The sequence below is a fragment of the Pelecanus crispus genome, chromosome 1 (genome assembly GCF_030463565.1).
Source record: "Pelecanus crispus isolate bPelCri1 chromosome 1, bPelCri1.pri, whole genome shotgun sequence".
In the NCBI taxonomy this organism is placed as follows: Eukaryota; Metazoa; Chordata; class Aves; order Pelecaniformes; family Pelecanidae; genus Pelecanus; species Pelecanus crispus.
Window position 1 is genome coordinate 209,101,106 of NC_134643.1, and position 20,825 is coordinate 209,121,930.

A 20,825-nucleotide genomic window follows, 5' to 3' on the forward strand; every position below is an offset into this window, starting at 1 on the left:
TGTTTCTAAACCCCATACCCCTGGTCTGCCGAACTACAGCTGAAGAGATCACTTGTTTTCAAAGTAGCTGAGCAAATAAAATAACTATTGCTCAGGGGCAGACAACACATGATTTGTTATTGAATATGGAACAATGGGTGAATCATTCTTCGATCCACCACAGTCTCCTCATTCATTTTCATTGCAAGCTGAGCTCTCATTTTCAAGGCAGGCTGTCAGGATGCTCAGTGTCACAGGGGCTCTTTTGTTGCTGCCAGGAGCACTGGTTTGATGGACAGCAGAAAGTTGTCTGGTTTTTCAATCCAGGCCCTCACTGCACAATTCAGGCACAAGCAACTAATAATCCAGGCATTGCTACTGCATTGATTTTTGGGCAAAGTGTTCTATCATTTTATGGCACTGAGTTTAAACACAGTTGCTTTAATTTTCTCCTGAGGAAACATAATGAAATGCCTATGAAAGAAATATGCTTTTCCCTATAATTGTGTAATTCTTTGGGGTTTTCTTCCTCTGCAATTTCTCCAGGGACCGACATTTTTATTTCTTAGACAAGTCATTGAAAATTCCCATCCCAGCCTAAGTGATCCCTCAGAATCAAATGCAAATGACTGCTCAGCAGTACCAATGGCAACTGAAACCCAGGTGGTTTTAAAAATTAACAGAATGAGAATTAAGTGAAACTAAGTATATTTTGACTTAGGTGTACCCCCTCTCTGTCCTCTCCCCAGCACCCTACTGGATATTGTGCTGCTTTAGTAGGAAGACTTCAGAATGTGTTGTTAAAATTGAGGCAAGAAACTCACTCCAGCGGGAACTGCAGAAAAAAAGTTTCATATCCTCAAAGTAAAGGACCCCTTTTCCCTAGTGAAACACTGCCTTTCATTTAAAGAAAACTGCACAGGATGACACTGAGCGGAGAGGATTTTTTCCAACCTTTTTCATATAAAAATAAAATATCAAACAAAGCGCTGAAGACAAGCAGTGAAGGTTAGCAGCATGGTGGTTTATAACACAGGTCAGTTGGAAAGTCACCAGCTTCTTTCAGAGAAAGTGTAAAATGTGCCATTAAATGGGAAATAATAATTCACTCTGCAAGGTCAGCACCTCCCTGTAGGAGTTCAGCAAAGATCAGTATCTCCGGAACATTATTGTTTTATTAGTGTGTTTAATTTTGGCGCTGAGAATGAGGTGACTGAACAGAGGTGCCCAGCTGACCATTAAAAGCAGTACACCAAGGACTTGTGCTCTAGGCTCACTGGAGATTTCTGAGCATGTCAGGAGCTCTCAGACATACTAATATCTTGAAAAAAATAAGACTAAGCTTCTGTTTTTGCCTGCTTCCTCTGAGAAAATCCTGTTCTTGGATGAGAAGAGGAAATAAGATCAAATTATGGCAGCCTTTCCTGAACCGCTGACCTCAAAATTAAAGTCACCTCTCAAAAACCCCAAACACAGAATGATCATATTTATAAAATAGCTTTCCAGTTTTTATTGTTCTGCAGTGTTTGAGATTCTAGAGTGTATTTGCATCATGGTTTCTCTCCTAAAAAGAGGAGTATTAGAAATGCGTTTTTAAATGAAAACTTACAGTGCTGCCTTATTAATGATGTGGAGGGTTACAGATACCAAAAATAAGACCAAATACTGCAAAAGCTCACACGCTGCTTTGACTTCTCTCTTTGTCTGTAACTTCCTGCTGTAGAAAACATATTCGCTCTTCTCAGTCCCGTACTGGAGGATGAAATTGTCCACAGCTGTCGCTAACCTCACTCTGCCACAGTTGCCAGGCTTTTTGTTCTCACACAGCTCTTCCAAGTACTTCCTAAACTGATTCAGCCACAACTAGTTGGGTCTGCTCATGGACTATCAATTCACTGTTTAGATTTAATATAAATCTATTAAGCCAATATGCCATTAGGAGTATGCATAGAGTGAATTAGGGAGCGCCCACCTGAACTGCTCTGCTGGCTGCCTGGAGCAAGTGGTAAACGCTGGGATGGAAAGAAACCAGTTTTTTGGTAAGAACAGCAAATCATGATCAGAGAAGAGGCTTTCCTTACTGGGCCAAACATGCGCTTTTCCTCTCTCAACCAGTGTACATTGCTGCATATAGCTAAGGACTGAGCATAGCATTAGTCACTCCTGCTGAAACGCCTTTTGTATCCATCTGTTTGCTTTGGAAATGGCTCCCGAAAGGGGGTTCACGTGCTGCTTTTCCCAACGGTGCCTATTAAGTTCTATCAGTTATCATTCTCTACCTAGTGGTGATCTACGACAGGTTTTTCTTGGGACATTGTTAACTGTCATAGCATAAATTGAGGGAAGATGCAAATGCAATTTACACATTTAATAGTATCATGGAGATAATGATTAAATTATAGTTACCACTTTGAAAACATACTGTCCAATGCAAACAGCTAACAAATTACCCAAGCACTTCTCAGACTTTTACCTAGATAATGTTATTACTTGGTGACTGCAAACACATTTGGTGTCAGACACATTAATAATGCTCTGATCTCATTCCAGAGAATTATGTCTCAGATAAACATTTGCTTCACCTGAGATACAGCAGCCCTGGCAAACACTGTTGGCCAACTGCAACTTTTAAATGCTTGAACGTGCGCATTTTTTAATTTCCCTCTTCCCACCCGGGCACATCCTGAGCAGCTAGCACCCTGCCATTAGAGAGGGCACAGGTTAGCGCGGCCGCACCGAACCGGCTGCAAACGGGGCAGAAAGCGGCTGGGAGAGCGTTCTCCAGGTGGGTCGTAGCCATGCGGAGCTCCGGGCGCTGCCTGGCACTGGGGCGTGCGAGCGTCGGTCAGGCCACGTGTCCCTCGTTCGCCTTCATTAACGTTGGTCCAGACGAGTAGGCTGAGGTTCACACAAGGTAATTTTGGGCCAGCCGGAGGGGTGAGCCTGGAGGTCACTATTCCCATCCCAGGACTTCGTGGGCCTGTCAACCAACCAGCACAGGCGGCCGCTAAGCTCTGTATTTGCTGTGACCTTCACCTGTGACGCCGTGGAAAGCCTTCCACAAGTTGACTTTAATTTTAAAGCTACGAGAGAAGTTGGGGAAACTCTGTCATGAGACTGAGAGCATTACGGCCGGACGCTGGCGAGACCAGAGGGGCTGAGAGCTGGCGGCCGGAGGGACCAGGGAGGCTGCCGCCTCACCCGGACGCGGGATTTGCTTCACCCCAGGGAGGGCGCTGGGGGCCGCGGGGGCCCGGCCTGGCTCGGCGGGGAGGGGGCGCTGGGGGCCGCGGGGGCGCGGCCCGGCGGAGCAGGCGCTGTGCCCCGCGGCGCCGCCGGGAGGAGGAGCCCCGCCCCGCCCGTTGTTGCTGGGGACGCTGTTTACGACAGTCTCGTGGCCTTGCCGTGCGGCGGAGTTGCTGTACGGCCGTTGAGCGGCCGTTGGTTTCCGGTGGGGACGGGTAATGGCGTCCGGGTTTGAGAGCGAGCGGAGCTTGGCGGCGCGCAAGGAGCAGCGGCAGCGGCAGCGGGAGGCGCTGCTGGCGCAGGTGGGGTGTCCGGCCCTTCCCTCCCCTTCCTCCCCCTCCCCTCCTCTCCCCTCCCCGGGAACCGTGTAGCCCCCTCCCTCCCCAAGGACGGGTGCTGCGGAGGCCTCGTCTTGCTCGGGGTCGGTGCGCTCCTGAGGGCCTGCAGGCCCGCCAGCGGCAGCTGGAGGAGGGGGACGCTCTGGGGAGGGCCCCTTCTGCCCCGGGGGTCACTGGGCTGCGGGACCGGGAGTGGCAGAAAGCAACCGGGAACTTAGTTTTGAGTGACAGCCACTTGAGTTCACGTGTTTTTGCCACTTGTAGCGGTATTGATCCGCTTGGTATTTGACTTATTCCGTGTTTCTGTGCTTACACCTTTGGAAAGAGCCAGGGTCGGTCTTTTTTACACCCTCTCTTCAGATATTTGTATACACTGATAAGATGACACCACCCCCACTCCCAGGCCTTCTCTTCTCTAGGCTAAACTGTCCCAGCTCTTAGCCTTTCCTTAAATGAGACATAAAACGCAAGTCCTCCACCTTGTCTTCCTGACTTGTGTTTTTTAAAGAGTCAGTATACCTCCATTACAACACTCTGGTCATGGAGTAGTAATAACTTGAACAGAATTGGGACAGCCTGTTTCTGTAGAGCCAGGATGTTACTTGCTTGGTTATATCTTAGAATCATAGAATCGTTTAGGTTGAAAAAGACCTTTAAGATCATCCAGTCCAACCGTTAACCTAACATTACCAAGTCCACACTTGGTGTAGTGTTAGCCAAGAATTAGGAGGCTCCTGCTCATGGATGCTTTGGTAGAGTTGCTGTGACTTGGAAACCTGTGCATTTTATTAAAAGTCTGCCTATATGCCATGTTTGGTACTTGTGCAGTAAGCTGCTGATTTTTGTTGTGACTTGTAGGTGGAGTGAATGCTAAAATATTAAATGGCACATCAGTTAGATGACATGACTTGTTTTGAAGTTTAAGGAGTGGGGGATAACTGTATGGAAAGAAAAGTGCAAGAGAAGGACAGGGTGTGGAAAAAGTATGAGGTTGTGATGATGGGCTTTTGAGAGAAGGAAGGCCAAAATAAGTAGCAACCAAATCTTACTGGGCAAAGATACTTTAAAAAAAAAAAAAAAGTAATGGGAAAATGGCCTGAATAGCCTGAGGCTTACACGGTAGTGATGTCTTTTCTCAAGGCAAAGCAGGAAGACAGAGAGAGGATTTCAGCTAATATATTGTGTGGGTGTCTCCCTTGCACAGTTGTGGAACTGTTTCTAGGCAATAGAAGTTCCCTTCAGTGACTTTGCAAGTGTGGGGTGATCCTCCACTGTGTGCTTCCCCCTTTTTGGCAAGCAGTTGAAGGGAAATTCCTTAACTTAACTTAGTAATAGTGAATCATACTATCCTGCAAAAATTTGTTGTTAAGATGTCTTTTGCTCTATTTGAAGTGCTGTATGATATGTTTAAGAGTGCTCCTGTGCTCAGTTCAAGCTCTTAGATGTTCAGAAAATACTTTTAACTGGAAGAAAGTGAGACTTATGTAGGACACTATTATCCTACTTTAACTCTTCTCAGTTGGTGCTACTTGTACAGCAGGATATCTGGGGCAATGCCACTCTCTCGGAATCATAGAACAGCCCAGGTTGGAAGTACGTCAAAAGATCACCTGGCCCAACCTTTTGTGGAAGAGGAAGCCTAGATGGGATTGTTTAGTGCCCTGTCCAATCACATCTTGAAAACCTCCGGCAATGGGGACTCCAGCACATCCCTGGGGAGGTTGTTCCAGTGATTGATTGTTCTCACTGTAAAAAATGTTTTTCTTAAGTCAAGATGAAACCTCTCCAGTGCCAATTGTACCCATTGCCCCTTGTCTTCTCCACATGGCTCCTTGTGAAGAGAGAGCCTCTGTCTTCTTTGTAGGCACCCTTTAAGTACTGGAATACTGTGATGTGGTCCCCCCTTAGACTTGACTTCTCTAGGGAGAAAAGACCTAACTCCTTCAGCCTTTCCTTATAGGGCAGGTTCTCCAGCCCTTTGATCATCTTCGTGGCCTTCCTTTGGACACTCTCTAGTTTGCCTGCATCTTTCTTGAATTGTGGGGGCCAGCACTGGACACACTACTCCAGGTGTGGCCTGTCAAGTGCTGAGTAGAGTGGGATGATCGCATCTTTATCTCTGCTAGTGATGCCCCTGCAGATGGAGCCCAGGATCCGATTTGCCTTTGTTGCTGCAGCGGTGCACTGCTGACCCCTGCGCAGCTTCCATACCATATGGCGTCACACTCAGTATATAAACTGGGGGGAGTTGGCTGGGGGGCAGCGATCGTTGCTCAGGGACAGGCTGGGCATCAGTCAACGGGTAGTTAGCAATTGCATTTTGGATCACTTGCTTTGTATATTCTTTTATCATTATTACTACTTTCTCTACTGTCCTATTAAACTGCCTTTATCTCAACCCATGGGTTTTACCTTTTGTTTTTTCCTGATTCTCTCCCCCATCCCACCCAGGGCGGGAGGGTGAGCAAGCAGCTGTGTGGTGCTTAGTTGCCGACTGGGGTTAAACCACGACAGACCTCCAGATCCCTTTCAGCAAGGCTGCTCCCCAGCCGTGGAGATCCTAGCCTGTACTGGGCTCTTGGGTTGTGTTGTTCCCAGGTGTAGGACCTTACACTTGTCTCTGTTAAACTTCATACAGTTCTTGCTCACCTACTCTTCCAGCCTGTCCAGGTGTCTCTGCAAGATGTCTCACCCTTCTGATGTGTCCACCTCACCACCCAGTTTGGTGTCATCGGCAAACTTGGTGAAGGTTCTTTCAGTCCCATCATCCAGATCATTTATGAAGATGTTGAGCACTGTGGGGCCCAGTATTATCTTGGGGCACTCCACTTGTGACAGGCTGCCTGCCTGAGTAAAAAACATTGATAAATGGCTACTTTTTTAAAAGCCTTTTACAGTGTCAGGTATTGTTGTAGTAGTTCATTGAATAATAATTTTCCTATTGTTGTTGTTTCCTTCTGCTTGTGTCAGCACCTTAACGTGAAATAAAAGTGTTCTGTGAGGACGTTGTTTAAAAATTTTGGTATAACTTACTCTTTGCAAACATCTGTGGATGATTTTTACTTCTTTAACAGTATTTTAGAGATACGAACAAAAGTAAGAGGTGTAGCATTAAACACCTTTCTGATGTTTTTATAGTAACTGGGTTGTGCTATTAAATATGCTGCAATCTGTGGAAAAGGTAATGAATTTGTATTTAACCTCTCATCATGTTGGGGGTCCAGAAGAGGGCCGCAAAAATGATCTGAGGGCTGGAGCACCTCTCCTACAAGGACAGGCTGAGAGAGTTGGGGTTGTTAAGCCTGGAGAAGAGAAGGCTGTGGGGAGACGTTATTGTGGCCTTTCAGTACTTAAAGGGGGCCTACAGGAAGGATGGGGGCAATCTTTTTAGCAAGGCTTGTTGTGACAGGACAAGGAGTAATGGATTTAAACTAGAGGAGGGTAGGTTTAGACTGGATATAAGGAAGAAATTTTTTACACTGAGGGTGGTGAAGCACTGGAACGGGTTGCCCAGAGAGGTAGTGGAGGCCCCATCCCTAGAAACATTCCAGGTCAGGTTGGATGGGGCTCTGAGCAACCTGATCTGGTTAAAGCTGTCCCTGCTCACTGCAGGGGGCTTGGGCTAGATGACCTCTAAAGGCCCCTTCCAACCCAAAGCATTCTATGATTCTATGATCACGTTCAGGTAAGTCTCAATTCAGGGAAGCAGTAAAGCTGAGAAAGGAGGTTTGGTTGCAGTAGTGTTGGAGGAACACTACAGCAGTGAGTCAAAGCTAGTCTCATAGAGAAGAGGTCAAAGTCAGGGGAGAGCACTTATTCATACAGAAGATGTGGGCGAAAAAGGGGCAAAGATTGGTTTTGACAGAATTTGAGTTGGTACTAGAAAGTATGGTATCTTGAGCCTAGGGGCTATGCTTCTTACTGTTAGGATACATCTCCACAGGTCTTTGATGGTAATGTAGCTTCATAGATCAGTGTTAATATGTTCTTGCAGGTTTAGATGCTGCTCATCAGCCTTGTTGAAGAATATTAGAAAAACTGGTTTGGAGGTTTTAGAATGAAACTAAATCCCGTATTTTTTTTCTTCAAAAAGATGTGCTGTATTACAAGGTATGTATATAGGATCTGTGTTGAATTTTGTGATTTTTTTCTTTGATTTGAACAAGGACGAGAGGAAATGGTCTCGAGCTGCGTCAGGGGAGGTTTAGATTGGATATTAGGAAAAATTTCTTCATGGAAAGTGTAGTCAAGCATTGGAACAGGCTGTCCAGAGACGTGGTGGAGTCACCATCCCTGGAGGTGTTCAAAAAACGGGTAGATGTGGCACTCTGGGACATGGTTTAGTGGACATGGTGGTGTTGGGTTGATGGTTGGACTGATGATCTTAGAGATCCTTTCCAACCTTAATGACTCCTAGTTTTTACTTTCATTAAAAAATAATCTACCCACCAAGCCAGGAAACAGGAAATTAATTACCACTCTACCCTTAATTGGTTTAGTGCTGGACTTGTTAGTGTTAGATTAATGGTTGGACTGGATGATCTTAAAGGTCTTGTCCATCCAATTTGCAGGTAGCCAGCTCAGAGCAGACAAAAGAAATGAAATTTCAGATGATGCACAGAGAACTTGTAGAGCCTTTTGTATAGCATGTTGCAAATACTGACACTTCACTTCTGTCCAGACAAGAATAGTGTAAAAGCAAAACTATATGTTGAAAGTTATTGATTGAAAAGCTGCTGAACCTCAAATTGCTGGAGGATACAGGAATATTTTGGAGATGTCTCACTTTGGGCTTAACCCTGTATCCACTTCCGTCAGCTTCCCTGGACATTACTGAACATTTTTCAGTTGCGTACTAGCTTAGATTCTCAGTTCGGAGAATGACAGAGCGCTGAGAAATTCAATACAGGGAAGCAGGATGGAATATAATTTGTGAAATACTAGGCACTATGGTTTTACAAGTCCATTTTTTGTGGAGTGTAGGAAGGGGTCTTGAGAGAATGACATGGTTTTCTACAGGATTTAACCATTGGAGGTGCTTGGTCCCTATGTGGCAATTGAGAAACTTTTGCAATGTGACTTTTCAGCTTCTTACTGAAAGTGCACATTCTAGAATCTGTGTTACTTTTCCACGGTGTTAACCTTTCCACTTCTGAGCAACCTAAAGCTAAGTCAGACTCCACGACTTTCAGGGATTCTCTTACGTGCATTGGGTAGCACCGAAATGTACATTAATGATCAGATGTTTTTTGTTGCTGTTGCTTGTGGAATTGCTGTGTTCATCGTCATATGTATGACCTTGAACTATTTCTTTTCCTTGCAGTAAGAACTAAAAATTGAAGTAAGGAGAGGACATGTTGAAGGTTGGTAGTTCCACCCCCGCCCCTTCTGTACCAGAGTTTTAGAATGTGTTAGCAGAAGTGTCTAATAAGCATTTTATCTTAGTTAAGTCAATGTGGGACAAAGGAGGCTATAGAGTTTCCTTTATTCCTATCTTGGCTGATAGAGAAATTTAGGAATGAAACTTTTTTTAAAAAAAACCTCATTGCATGTTTCCTCTTCCCATTTATGGGCCAAATAACCTAACATTAAGCTATGAAAAATGGCAAAATTTTTAAGACTTCTCATGTAGCTGCTCTGTTATTTCTGTGCAAAATCCATTTAGCGTTTTGTAACATGGAAGCATGAGGATGTTGTAGTTCCCATGACAGTACTCTGCCTTCTGCTTTTCAGAAATGGAACTGACTTGCTGCCACCTTTTTGCTGACAGAATAACATTTCTGGCTTCCCTGAAGTTGGAAGACACTGTAACTTGCAAAGCCTGGATATGAGTTCATGTATAGGATATAGATATATATGTAATATGTATTAGTACTTCAGCCATGTGGTGACATAGTACCATTTAAAATAGCATTTGATAAAATAGTTAAATCTTCTATATTTAGCTGAAGTAATTGATGTTGTCCCCATTAAGTATCACACATCTAGCAATAGTCAGTACTTAGCTAAGTTTGAACTCTATTGTTGTTTTTTATGTTTTGAACTTTTCTTAATAAACTCTCTTTTGAATTAAGTTAAAAACAGGTTTTGTCACAAGCAGGCATGAAAATCTTTTCCTCTGTCCGTTTAGAAAAAGAAGAAAGCAGAAAACAGTCAAATGAAATAAAACCTAACCTCCCCTTGGAGGTACTCTGCCTGAAGTTTTATGCAGGGAAAAAAGTTGCAAATGGCAAATTAGTTGGTATGTTTTTTTTCCTTCTGTACTTCTTACTGGGGAAGGAAAACCAGTCCTCGTTTGAAGAAAATGAAGTATTTCTGAAGTTTATGAACTCCTAAAGATGTTCATCTGTTCATTAATATATGTATATTATTGATAATATCAGTAAGTGAGAATGGATTAATGTCTTGAGTGTATTGACTTTCTCTGCTTTTCTTAGGTTACTTTGATTATGGTTAGACTGCCTGCTGCTATAGCAGTGGAACAGAACTGGGAGAAAACTACTGCAAGGCTTTATCTTAGTGTATTTCGACCATCTTGCTTACAAAGGCAAAGAAAGAGATGTGCAGGGACATTTCACATGTGGCTAACGTAGTCAAGACAGTTAATTGGTGGTTACAATCTTGGAAGCTCCTGCTTTTTGCTTTGGGAAAAACACTTGGGAAGCTGTGTCGGTCTTTGCTTCTCATAATCCAAGAAGTTTGCGGAAATGACTGTACTTCAGCAGTTCTGTTTCTGGAAAGATGAGACGTTCAACGAGCTCACCTTGAAGGAGCTTTCAGTTATGAAATATTGGAAATTATTAGTCTGTCTTCTGTTCTATAAAGTATGTAGTTGGGGCTAAGATAAAAGGGAGCTCTTTAACTCTGGTTCTTGATAGGAGGAGTCTGAGAAAACCTTCACTATCTTTCCAGAAGTAATTCTCCACAAATCACCGAGTTCAGTACAAGAATCTGGCTCACTCTTGCAGATTCCATATTCACAAAAATCAAGAGATTAAGTATATAGTAGATTTTTAAACAGTTATAGAAATATAATGGATTTCTTTAGTAACTTTTAAAACAAGCTGAACAGAAGAAGTTGCTTCTTGTTGATTTTTTTTTTTTAAATTTATTTACTGTTTCATGTTTTTTGCTGGTTATGAACTTACACTTCTTTTGAAGAACCAAAATACCACGCAACTCATTGAGTGACATTTCTCTTTTAAATTTTGGAAATGTATTCTTTTATTTGTGTAGTCTGTCCTCCCAGCTGCATTGGTAAAACCCAGCAGCTGGTAATGTTTATGATAATGATCAGTAATCAAATAATTATGTGTTGACATGCAAATTGTTATTAAGTTCTAGAAATAGTGTCTTGTTTTGATGAGTGTGATAGTTCATTGCACTACTGTTTTAGTTTGCAAGTTTAGAATGAGAAAATAATCTGATGGGTGTTTTGGTAAGTGCAGGGATGTGTACTTTTCCTAGACATAGATGCTTTTTTTTGGTAAAAACTAGCAATAATTCAATTTTGAATTGTTCTTGCACCTGTGCTATGACATGGCATTTCTGTACTTTAGGGTTGCTCTTCTGTTACTTGTTTTTTTTATGGACTTTGAGTCTTTCACTCTTTGGTCTCTGAGGGTGATGTGATTTGACCATTCCTTGTGCAGAAAATCTTGTCTTTTAAATTGTTAAGGATTACTGATAGATTACAAGTTTCTCTTGATAGCAGTACATATTTTAAAAAAAAAATAGTTGAGTGTAGGTAAGTAAGACCTCACTCAGTATTTCAAACAAATAAGATACATTCTTGAAACAATGTAAATAAAATGATACCTTGAAATAGGTTCATTGCACAAACAAGAAATGGTGTGTTTAGTTTTACTTATTTAGGTTTCTGAAAAAATTGATTTGAGATGTACAAGCTGTTATTTTTGGAAACATCTTGTTCAATGCTTTTGACTTAGACCTCTACCTTTATGTTAGTTTTACTTTTTTTTAAATTTATTTTCTTTGAAAATACAACCTAAAATTTAAAAAAAGCCCGAAGTGTAACAATGACTTCACTGCATTTGGGCTCTAAACAAGCTGTGATATGAGCAGGTTTTCCCAGTGAAGTTCCATCAGGTATTTCCTCATAAAAGCCTAACCATTGGGTTGTTGCAGTGATTAGTATTTGCCAAGGTGATGGAATGCTTTGGCAGTATTTTACACTTCAGTTTTCAGTAGAAAATTACAGAAATTTCTCCTTAGACAGAAATTAACAGCAAAACATAGAGTGTTAGGGGTTCTAGAGCTGTTAGTTGTTGGAAGTTGCTTCTGTGCTGTAATACTAAACACCTCCTTTTTGTTCTTCCCCTTTTAAATCCTTTATGAAGTGTTATGTCCCTGACTCTCTGTGTTGAAGGAAATAAGCATGTCAGTATTTCTATACTCACTTAAATCTTTGAGTGATATTGGGAGAGTAACAGCACTGAGAAATGAATACTGCCTTTTCACAAAAGGCTTTCAGACCTCTATCTGCATTTTTGCAAGCAACATCTTTGATTTAACAGACAGGTCATTCTAGAAAGCAAGTGATGAAGACAGATGTCTTCACTGTTATATTCTGTAAGTCCTTCGTCTAGAGCTTGGTCTGCCACAGGAGTGGAGAGGTCCTACATTAACATGAACTATCTGCCTATAGTTTCCTAGCAGTACTGCATCTATTTATCTGTTGCGCCAGCAGAAACAAGTACTGCCTCCCAACTGTTTCTGACTGAAGGTTGACATCTCCCACAGTCTGCTCTTTAAATCATGTCTGACTGTTCTGTGATGATTATTGATCACAAGAAGCTTAAATGATTTAAGTGATGGTCATTTCAGTGATCTGTCTTCTGTGCCTTTTGGCAGGCAAAACCGACAAAGAGCAGTGACGTTTCCAGCTGGCACGGCTGTGTCTGGAGGAGGTCGGGGTACAGGCAGCGGTCTGACTCAGTTGTGATTTGGCAGGTAGGGGTGGAAGCTAAGCCCCTTCTTGTGTTTCCACTGCTCTCTTCCTTGGGGAAGCTTCGTGGATGTAACAATAATTGGAATATTGAGGGTAGAAAAATCAGTAAGCATTCATGAAAATAAGTGTGGTGTTCAGGTAGAGAATTGGTATAAAAGCGAGGAAGAGTGTGTTCAGGTTCCCTGAGCTTTGGGGTGATGGAAGCTGTGAGGGTAATACAGGCCACAGCAGCCTTTCTGATAGCTGAATATTGGAACTGGTAAATGAGTGGAATGGATCGTGTGATAGGATGGGAGATGGTTCTGACATTAGAAATGAAAGCTCATTGTTTACATTTTGGGTGCCTTATGTTAATGTCTGAAGGACTGAGCTAGGTGTTACATCTTTTGAATTTATCTAACAGAAAGCTGTTGCCAAAAGGAGTTTTTCCACACTTCTTCCTCCTGTTCCCTTCCTCCCAAAAGTGTGTATTTTTTTCCTCGTTCCTTGTGCTTAAACTTGTAGTCTTGATGACCTTGCCAGAGGGCTGGCTTGGAAGCTTGATCTGCAGGAAGCTGCACCCTGCTCTTGGTGGGATTCATTATGTATCAGGGTAGTCCCAGCAGTCCCTTGAGGCTGGAGTGAAGGGACAGGCCTGTGCAGGGAAGGTTGTGGGACCATACGGGTGGGAGTGCGGAGAGGAGAGGTATGGGAACAGAGCCCTGCCCTTCAGTGGTGGGTAGCCATTAGAGCAGCTTAGCTGTTGCTCTCTGTGTTGGATGTTTTTGTCATGCTGTATTGGTCTGGTGTTGTGCTGTGGATTTTCTTCTGATTGCTTTTTGGAGAAAAAGGGAATTTTTCTTCTTTTGGATGGAGAAGTTGGCTTTTGAGTGGTGATGATTATCATCTGAAGAGCTGGAGGTTGACCACAGTTAAAGATGGGAAATTACATGGTCTCTGTAGTGGTATGGAAAATTTTCTCAGGCCTTGGTGAGAGCTGAAATAGTACATAGAGTTGGGGTCAGGAAAGAGCATTGGTCAGGGTTTCTGTCGGGGAGTGTTTTAGCCTCCATCACCAGGCAAGGTACGTCCACTTTTGGATGTCTTTGAGGGACTGTCATGTAACAACCTCTATTTATTGTGTGACCTAGACCTTGGCCATTGGCAGTGTCTTCGATCTTTTCTGCTTCTTCCTGGGGTGGCATGGTGTCATTTTTACAGCTTTCGGTGTTTGTGTCTTCAGTGTATTACAGGCTGTTTGGAGCAAGTTTTATTCTTCATTTAGCAGATACTGCTGTCAGCAACCACATAGGCTGACATTAATGACCTGCCTAATGAAAACCAGAAAGCACATTCCCTGAACTTGGTTTCCTTCCCCATTCAGATGGGGCTGTAAAATCTAAGACCCTTTGGCCTGCTTATGGTAAAGACTACAAGTTTGGCTCTGTTCACCTTGGCAAACATTGCTAACGTAGTGCTGTAGAGTAATTATTTTTTTTATAGCACCTTACCAACAGACCTTTCAGAGTGCTTTGCCAGCATTATACTTACCTTGTGCTTGTTGCAAAGGCTATGAGCAACTTTATTAGGGTGTCACAGAAGTACGTAATATAGCACAATGCTTGCCCTTCTTGACAGGTGGTTGCTTGTAATGGTCCTCTGTGTTTGTGTGTAGCATGCCATTTGCATAATTAATGCATTACTTTGAAATAGAGATATTTCAGAAATGTACCATCCTATATTTATGGAGGAAAACCAAAAATAATTGTGGTGGTGACCTAAAATGTACCTAATTCTAAGTACTCATCTGTAAAGGGGAAAGGATAGATAGTTGGATATTTTTGTGGTATCACAAAGTATAAATGAATCTTAATGTGAATTAAATGCTTGAACTCCAGTGGGTTGAGAGGTGTGAAACTAGTTGGCCTTTGTAGCATAGAAAGAGAAGTCTGACAGGGGACTAGATTATAAAATGTAGAAAATGAAGAAAAACTAGTTAGATGCTAGTCAGCCCTGCATCATTATAAAAGACAAGCAGCATAGAAAGGTAAGGTTTGAAGCTAATAAAGTAGTGTAGACAGATCCCACCCACCCCCCGCCTTGAAATAATTGGGGGGTGGGGTGTGTGAGGGGAAACCATTCACCAACAATAAAAATGAATATTGTAATTTGATGGTAGAGGGAGCTAGATTAGTTTTTAGAGATGGAAAGGATCAGAGGGTATCGCTGCTAACTTTCTAGTCTTGTGTTAAAATGAGCAACCTGATCTGGTTAAAGCTGTCCCTGCTCACTGCAGGGGGGTTGGGCTAGATGACCTCTAAAGGTCCCTTCCAACCCAAAGCATTCTATGATAATTTAGGTGAAAATATAGCTTCTTTCAACTTTTAAAATTTCTAGGCAGCTTTCTCTTTTTTATTTTGACATATGGATATTGTTAAGAATCTTGTATATTTTGTATCTTTGTCTGAGAAGAAACACCTTTCACCTGATGCTTTTGTGTCTGTGTCTCTCTTTTTAACAGTCTGGTGGTATTGCCACTACAGATTCATCTTGCCCAATCCTGTTTCATTTAGTATTCAGGAGACAACAGTCTGCAGTTTGATGATGATTTCTAGTCATTCTGTGTTCTGAATATGTATTTGTATACTTCAGCCAAAATGGTGATCCACCTCTTTTATTAGGATCATGTATCTCAATTACCCAAATACTTGCCTGTATTTTTTCTGTTCGTTCTTAGATCTAATAAGAAGTATAAAAGCTCCTTTTGTGCCTTATTTATAATGTTAACTTCATTTTATGGGATATATATTTGTAACTTCAGTAACATGAAGGAAATAGTAATTTAGTTTAAAATATATGTGTTATTACAGAGAAGGGTAAGAGGCTAAATCTTCCTAGACAGGCAAAGAGCGTATTAAATGGAGACATGTTGACAAGCTGATCTTGACTGGCATTTATTTGAGGTGTTTATCGATTTATATGCCCGAGAGCTGCCGAAGCGGTGGAAGGGAACTGTTCACTTCAGCTGCAGGTCTTTCTCAACTGAAAGTGAAATGGAGTATGTGGAAAGCCTGTCCTTCTCCCAGTCTAAATCTTGGTAACATGTTTCCTGTTTACTTGTGGAGCAAACAAGTTTGGAGTCTGTTTTTGTTGTGTTTTTCCCATCTAGAACTATATACAAGTTCCCTTTATCTCTGCTGTTTCATCTCTGTCCAGCTTAAGTTTTGTGTGTGTGTTTCTGTGGCTTGTAGGCAATTTGTGATTTGCATAGCTGAGGTTATTACCCTTAACTTGTCCATGAATGTGTCACGCTTATTTACTTTACTTCGCTCAGATGAATATATTTTTAAGACAGAAGGGCCATCATCATCTGTATGGACTAGAACAGAAAATATCAGTCAGTGATTTTTACATGAACTTTCAGGGGTGTTGTCCTAGATGGATAGATGTCTTAGGATGGGCAGGGTTAGCCAGTGAGCTCTCTGGATCATGGTGAGGTAGCAGGAAACATACCTGCATTTTTTTGGAGTCCTGGGTGGTTTTGTTGACCTTGTTATGCTTAACAGCTATTTCACTCTCACTGAATTATAGTCCTGCTTATTCTTTTGTTGTTTTCTTTATTTATAAACTGGAAAACTGTTTTGATATTGGAATAAATGTCTTGATGTGCTCTTAACTCATTCTTTCTTTATCCCTGCCTTTTGAATTTTAAGATACAGCGTTCACCCTTGTAGACTGTCAGCTTCACTTTACAGATGGAAGTCTCAGTCTCGGCTGCTTTATTTGTCCTGACTTAAACTTTCTAATGCATTTAAATGCAAGCAAAGCAAGGCTGCTACCCAGACTTCTTAATTTTAAAAGAAGGGACTTTGCAAAAAAAAAAAAAAAAAAAAAAAAAGTTTATCACCTTCTGGTCTTCTAAGAAAGTAGACAATGAAGACCCTAAAAGGATGCTTTGTTTGGGCACAGATGTGTAGTATTTTTTGTTTGTTTGTTTGTTCTTTGTGCCACTTTCGGTATTGCTAATGACAATGTGAAAAAATACGACAGCACTCCTACCTTATGAGGTTTTTTTTTTTTAACTTTTAATCTTATTTTTTAGTATGTATTTCTCTTTATTGAACCCTTATGGTGTACTGGTCATCCTCCTGCAAGCCTCATTTTCTATCAGTACAAAAGCTGCAGATTTCCTTCTTGGCTGTATCAAAAAAGAGCAATTGGCCCATGGTAGGGAGGTTACTGTCTTGCGCACTGCACAGGCTTGTATCTAGAGTTTGTTACAGAGCACAAATAGCTGGCCAGGAGGAAAGACTTCAGTGGCTTGTCTAATCTCCTGAGATTTTTTTTTTTTTAAATATTGGTCTTTTTATAAACTTGCATGCGATCTCTTGGCTTATGATTGAAAACACTTTCTGGTAAAACTTGATGTTTCAGCATGGAAACCAAACTCCACCTTTAGTCTTTGCTTTGACTTTAGTTATTTAAAAAAAAAAAACCAAACCCACAAACAAACAGAAAACCAAAAGCAAGCTCAAACTTGCAAGACTTATCTCACAGAAAATTAAGGTTGTAATAATATAAAGTAACTTTCCTCCTGTTTAATCAGGTGTGTTGATATATTGCACTTTGGGATAAGGAGTTTTCTAATGGTGAATTATATTTTAGTAAACTTGTTTGTGAAAGTCATGTTTCTGCTGAAAGTAATAGAGGGAACTTCAGAGGCTGAAAAGGTCATTATTTTATTGGTGTGGTTTATAAAAATCCTTTTCAGGAATTGAAACTGTCTGCAGTGATTATTATTTTTTCAGAAGTAGTAGTAAAAGTGTTTCTAGTTTTATCTCCATAACCAGAAAGGGAAGAACATTCTGCAGCCCAAAATGCTAATCCTTATATACTTTTATACTCCTTGAGACCATGGACTTCTGCAGTTCCAAGTTTTGCACCTGGCTGAGATATTTTCAAAGTTGAATGTGCACAAAGATAGGCTTGCTGACTTCTCAAATTAACAGATAGTGAGCTGTGCTTTGCAATGGAGTAATCGCCCAGAGAATTTTTTTAAATAGAAAATCAGAAGTGCACTATATCATATCATATGCAGTTCATGAAGGTTGTAAGAACAGAAGACTTCTCAGGTTGAAGAACAGAAGTTGAATGTCTTTGTGTCACTCTTATTTAGTGCTAGAGGAGCTGCAAAGCTGTAGCTTGAGGAAGGAGGGTGCGTAATATGTTTTAGCTGAATTCCCCCTTTAACATGTAATCCAAAAGTATTTTTATTGCAGTCCTCTAAAAGGAAAAGTTCTCAAGCACAGTTCTCAACATTGTGTATGGTTGTGTCAGTGTGGCTTATAAAGGTGCATCTGTAAGTAAATGCTACTGGACTCTGCCTAGTTATTTTTCTCTCTGTTCATCTTAGGCCAAAATTAGTTATGAAAAGAAACAGAGGCGCAAGCTGCTAAAGCATCTACGAGGTGACGATACATGGATGCTTGCTGATGTGAATGAACGTGTGGAACAACTGGAAGAGGTAACAGAACTGTAAATCATTGAATTGTGTTGTTACCTTTAGAGCATGTTCATATGAACAAAAGGCTTTGAGGGCTTTAAGATGATCTTTAAAAACCTCCAAATTTCTGAATGCTTTATGCTTCACTATTAGCACTTTTTTTTTAAGTGGAAATAATCTTTTGCTCACAAAGAGGAAAACTTTTTGTCATTCAATTCCAGCTTTAATTTCTACCAAATGCAAAAGAGCAAGCGCTGCCAGACAAGAATAGTCCCATGGGAAGAAATCTGGAGCATCCAAGGCTTTGTAGCAATCCCGTTTGTGGTCATTCACAGGAGAAGCCTTAGTGGAACCTCTGAATATCGCATCCTTTTAGTATAGAAAGCTGTACAGATATTTCAACAAAGGACAGATGTGTACTGATGATGCAGTGATTCCTGAGGAAATAACTTTGACTGAAATAAATGTAGTGTATAAGATATTCTATGTATAGTTCTAGTGCCTTAGTTCCAGTGAAAAAGGTATTGAGAGGGGGAAAGTAAGTCGATTATGGATGTGAGGCATGCTCTCCCCCTGCCATAGAAGAGAGAGAGAGTAGTACAAGTAAAATGTAGTTATGTCCAGCTGTGTGTGTTTTTACCTTTTTCAGTGTGGTTTGGTAAGTATATTGTGATTGTTTTTCTTGTATGTGGGTGATTTGTTTACTGGATCTCATTTACAAACATTTACTTGTAGGAACATTCTGTGCAGAAAAAGAAGAAAAAGGATAAGCATTCAAAAAAAGCTAAGAAAGAAAAGAAGAAAAATAAGAAACAAAAATCTGAGAAGAAGGATGACTTACTTGATAGTTCTTCAGTAAGTAAGAAACTCTATAATCTATCAAATGACATTTTTAAAACCTGCACCATTTTAGTCTATGTGGGTACACATGGTTAGTAAAGTTAAGACTCATTCTTACACTTTTCTGTTAGGAAAAACTATAGCGAAGTTTGTCTTTTTAGTATACTTTTTTTTTTAATATTCTATATTTATATATATAAATATATAAATTAATCATTTTAAAAGATGCTGTTATGTGAGTGCTCGTGAATTTTATGATACTGAATTCACTCATTAGGAACCAAGGGATTTATAGTTTTTCAGCAGAGAGAAATTGAAAAAAATGTAATTCTACAATAGAGTGGAAAAATTTATAGGTTCCCTGTAGTCAGTGGTATATGGTAGAATGATGTGTCTAAAATTGCAAATACTTGACTTAAACATGAGTTACTGCTGCCTTTTTTCTATGGATGTTCAACCATGGAAACTGCCAATGACATGGGGAGTTGTACGTGGGTCTGAAGGAAGGCTCAGATGTGTGCATTTGAATCTGTAAACAGATGCCTTCACATTGAGGGGCACACTGGCAAAACAGTACAGAGGCTGCATGAGAAATCTGGGTGCTGCTTTCTGGCCACGATGTGTAAAACATCCTCCCAGCATTTTGGTGCAAGCCAGGTAGCACTGTGATTTTTTTTCTTTTCAGAGAGTCTCTTTTATTGAGTGAAGGAACATGCAGTATGATGAGGTTTATTTTCCAGGGACTTATATCAGGAATGAACTATGTTTTTCTGTGTGGGAGGTAACCTAAGCCTCAAATGCTGCACACTTCCCATGGGAGTGATCAAAACCCCTCAGATCACATCAGTGAGTCCCAGGATACAGCATAGTCCTGGCTGATACCTTCGGTCCAAAGTCTGTTATTCCCATGACAGGTTCATGTAAATAGCAAAGAAACTCTGTTCAATGGAGTCCTATTTGCTTCAAGTGTAAAATCTCAGTACACTGCTTGCAAGGGCAAGTGTAGGAAGCTGGATATGAAGACAGGAGGAGATAGCATGTACAGTGCTTTATAATGTACTGTGTTACTGATTTTACTTTTTTAATGTAAAACGTACTTAGTAGTGAATTTAGATTTTTTTTTTAAATTTTGTTTTTGTAATGCCATAAAAAAATTTGGTTTGATTTTGTTTTTATTCTGACAGTTTTAGCAGTGTTACGCTAATAAACCGCTAATAAAGTTAGCGTTACATACTGTGATGTGCTCATGAAGTATGGTGGAATGTTTTGATTGTGAAGGAACAATCTCCGATGGGAATATCAATATTCTATTTTTATTATCAGTATTTTAAAATAATAAACAGTGTTATATTAGCAATGCTTAGCAATCAGCATCAATTTTGATTATCAATATACTTGGTCAGTATTGCTAATAGTATGTTAAGGTGTTATTATTCTCTACATTAAACTCTATTTTTAGGATTCTTCAGTTGAATGGGTTGAGTCAAATGTGTCACAGTCAGATAACACAGAAGAGGCTTGGAAGGTCAGCAGGCAATCAGATGCTGTGAAAGAACCCTCCCTGCAGGTGAGCAGTCTGATAACTACTCCAGAAATAAATTAAGCATGACCAAATGTGAAACGTGCTTAGATTTCTTGACAACTCTTTTGCAATGTGTTGAAGAAAACCTATTTTACAGACAAATGTCTTTGTTTAGCTAGGTAAATGTACATTTCATTCATTGGAAGGCTTCTCTACCTAATAGTTGCTTAGTATTTAACAAGGCACTATACTTAAAGTTGCCTAGCACCAATTCCTTTCATCATGTTTTGAGGCTCTAGCAACTTCGCTTGATTTTCTTGAAGAGGTCAACTTAAAAATCTTGACTAGACATGTTGTTTTTTCTGCATAATTTCAGTGGCTGTTGTACAGGTGAATGAATTTTTGATTCTGTGGTGCATAAACAGGTATAAGGAAGAGAAGTGTAGA

At 40.8% G+C, this 20,825-nt stretch overlaps 1 protein-coding gene across 2 annotated transcripts in view; it reads left to right on the forward strand.

Annotated features, from left to right (window-relative positions):
- The first annotated feature begins 3,471 nt into the window (after window positions 1-3,471).
- Window positions 3,472-20,825, forward strand: part of CWF19L2 (CWF19 like cell cycle control factor 2) — an 86,090-nt gene continuing 68,736 nt past the window's right edge. Inside the window, exons 1-4 of one of the 2 annotated variants that reach the window (XM_075711427.1) lie at window positions 3,472-3,527; window positions 17,927-18,037; window positions 18,752-18,871; window positions 20,316-20,423. In XM_075711427.1, the coding sequence (XP_075567542.1) occupies window positions 17,996-18,037; window positions 18,752-18,871; window positions 20,316-20,423 (270 nt within the window). In that variant the 5' untranslated portion in view covers window positions 3,472-3,527; window positions 17,927-17,995. Of the gene's footprint in view, window positions 3,528-8,892; window positions 8,927-17,926; window positions 18,038-18,751; window positions 18,872-20,315; window positions 20,424-20,825 lie in introns of those variants that run through there. The other variant, XM_075711423.1, reaches the window with a different exon arrangement.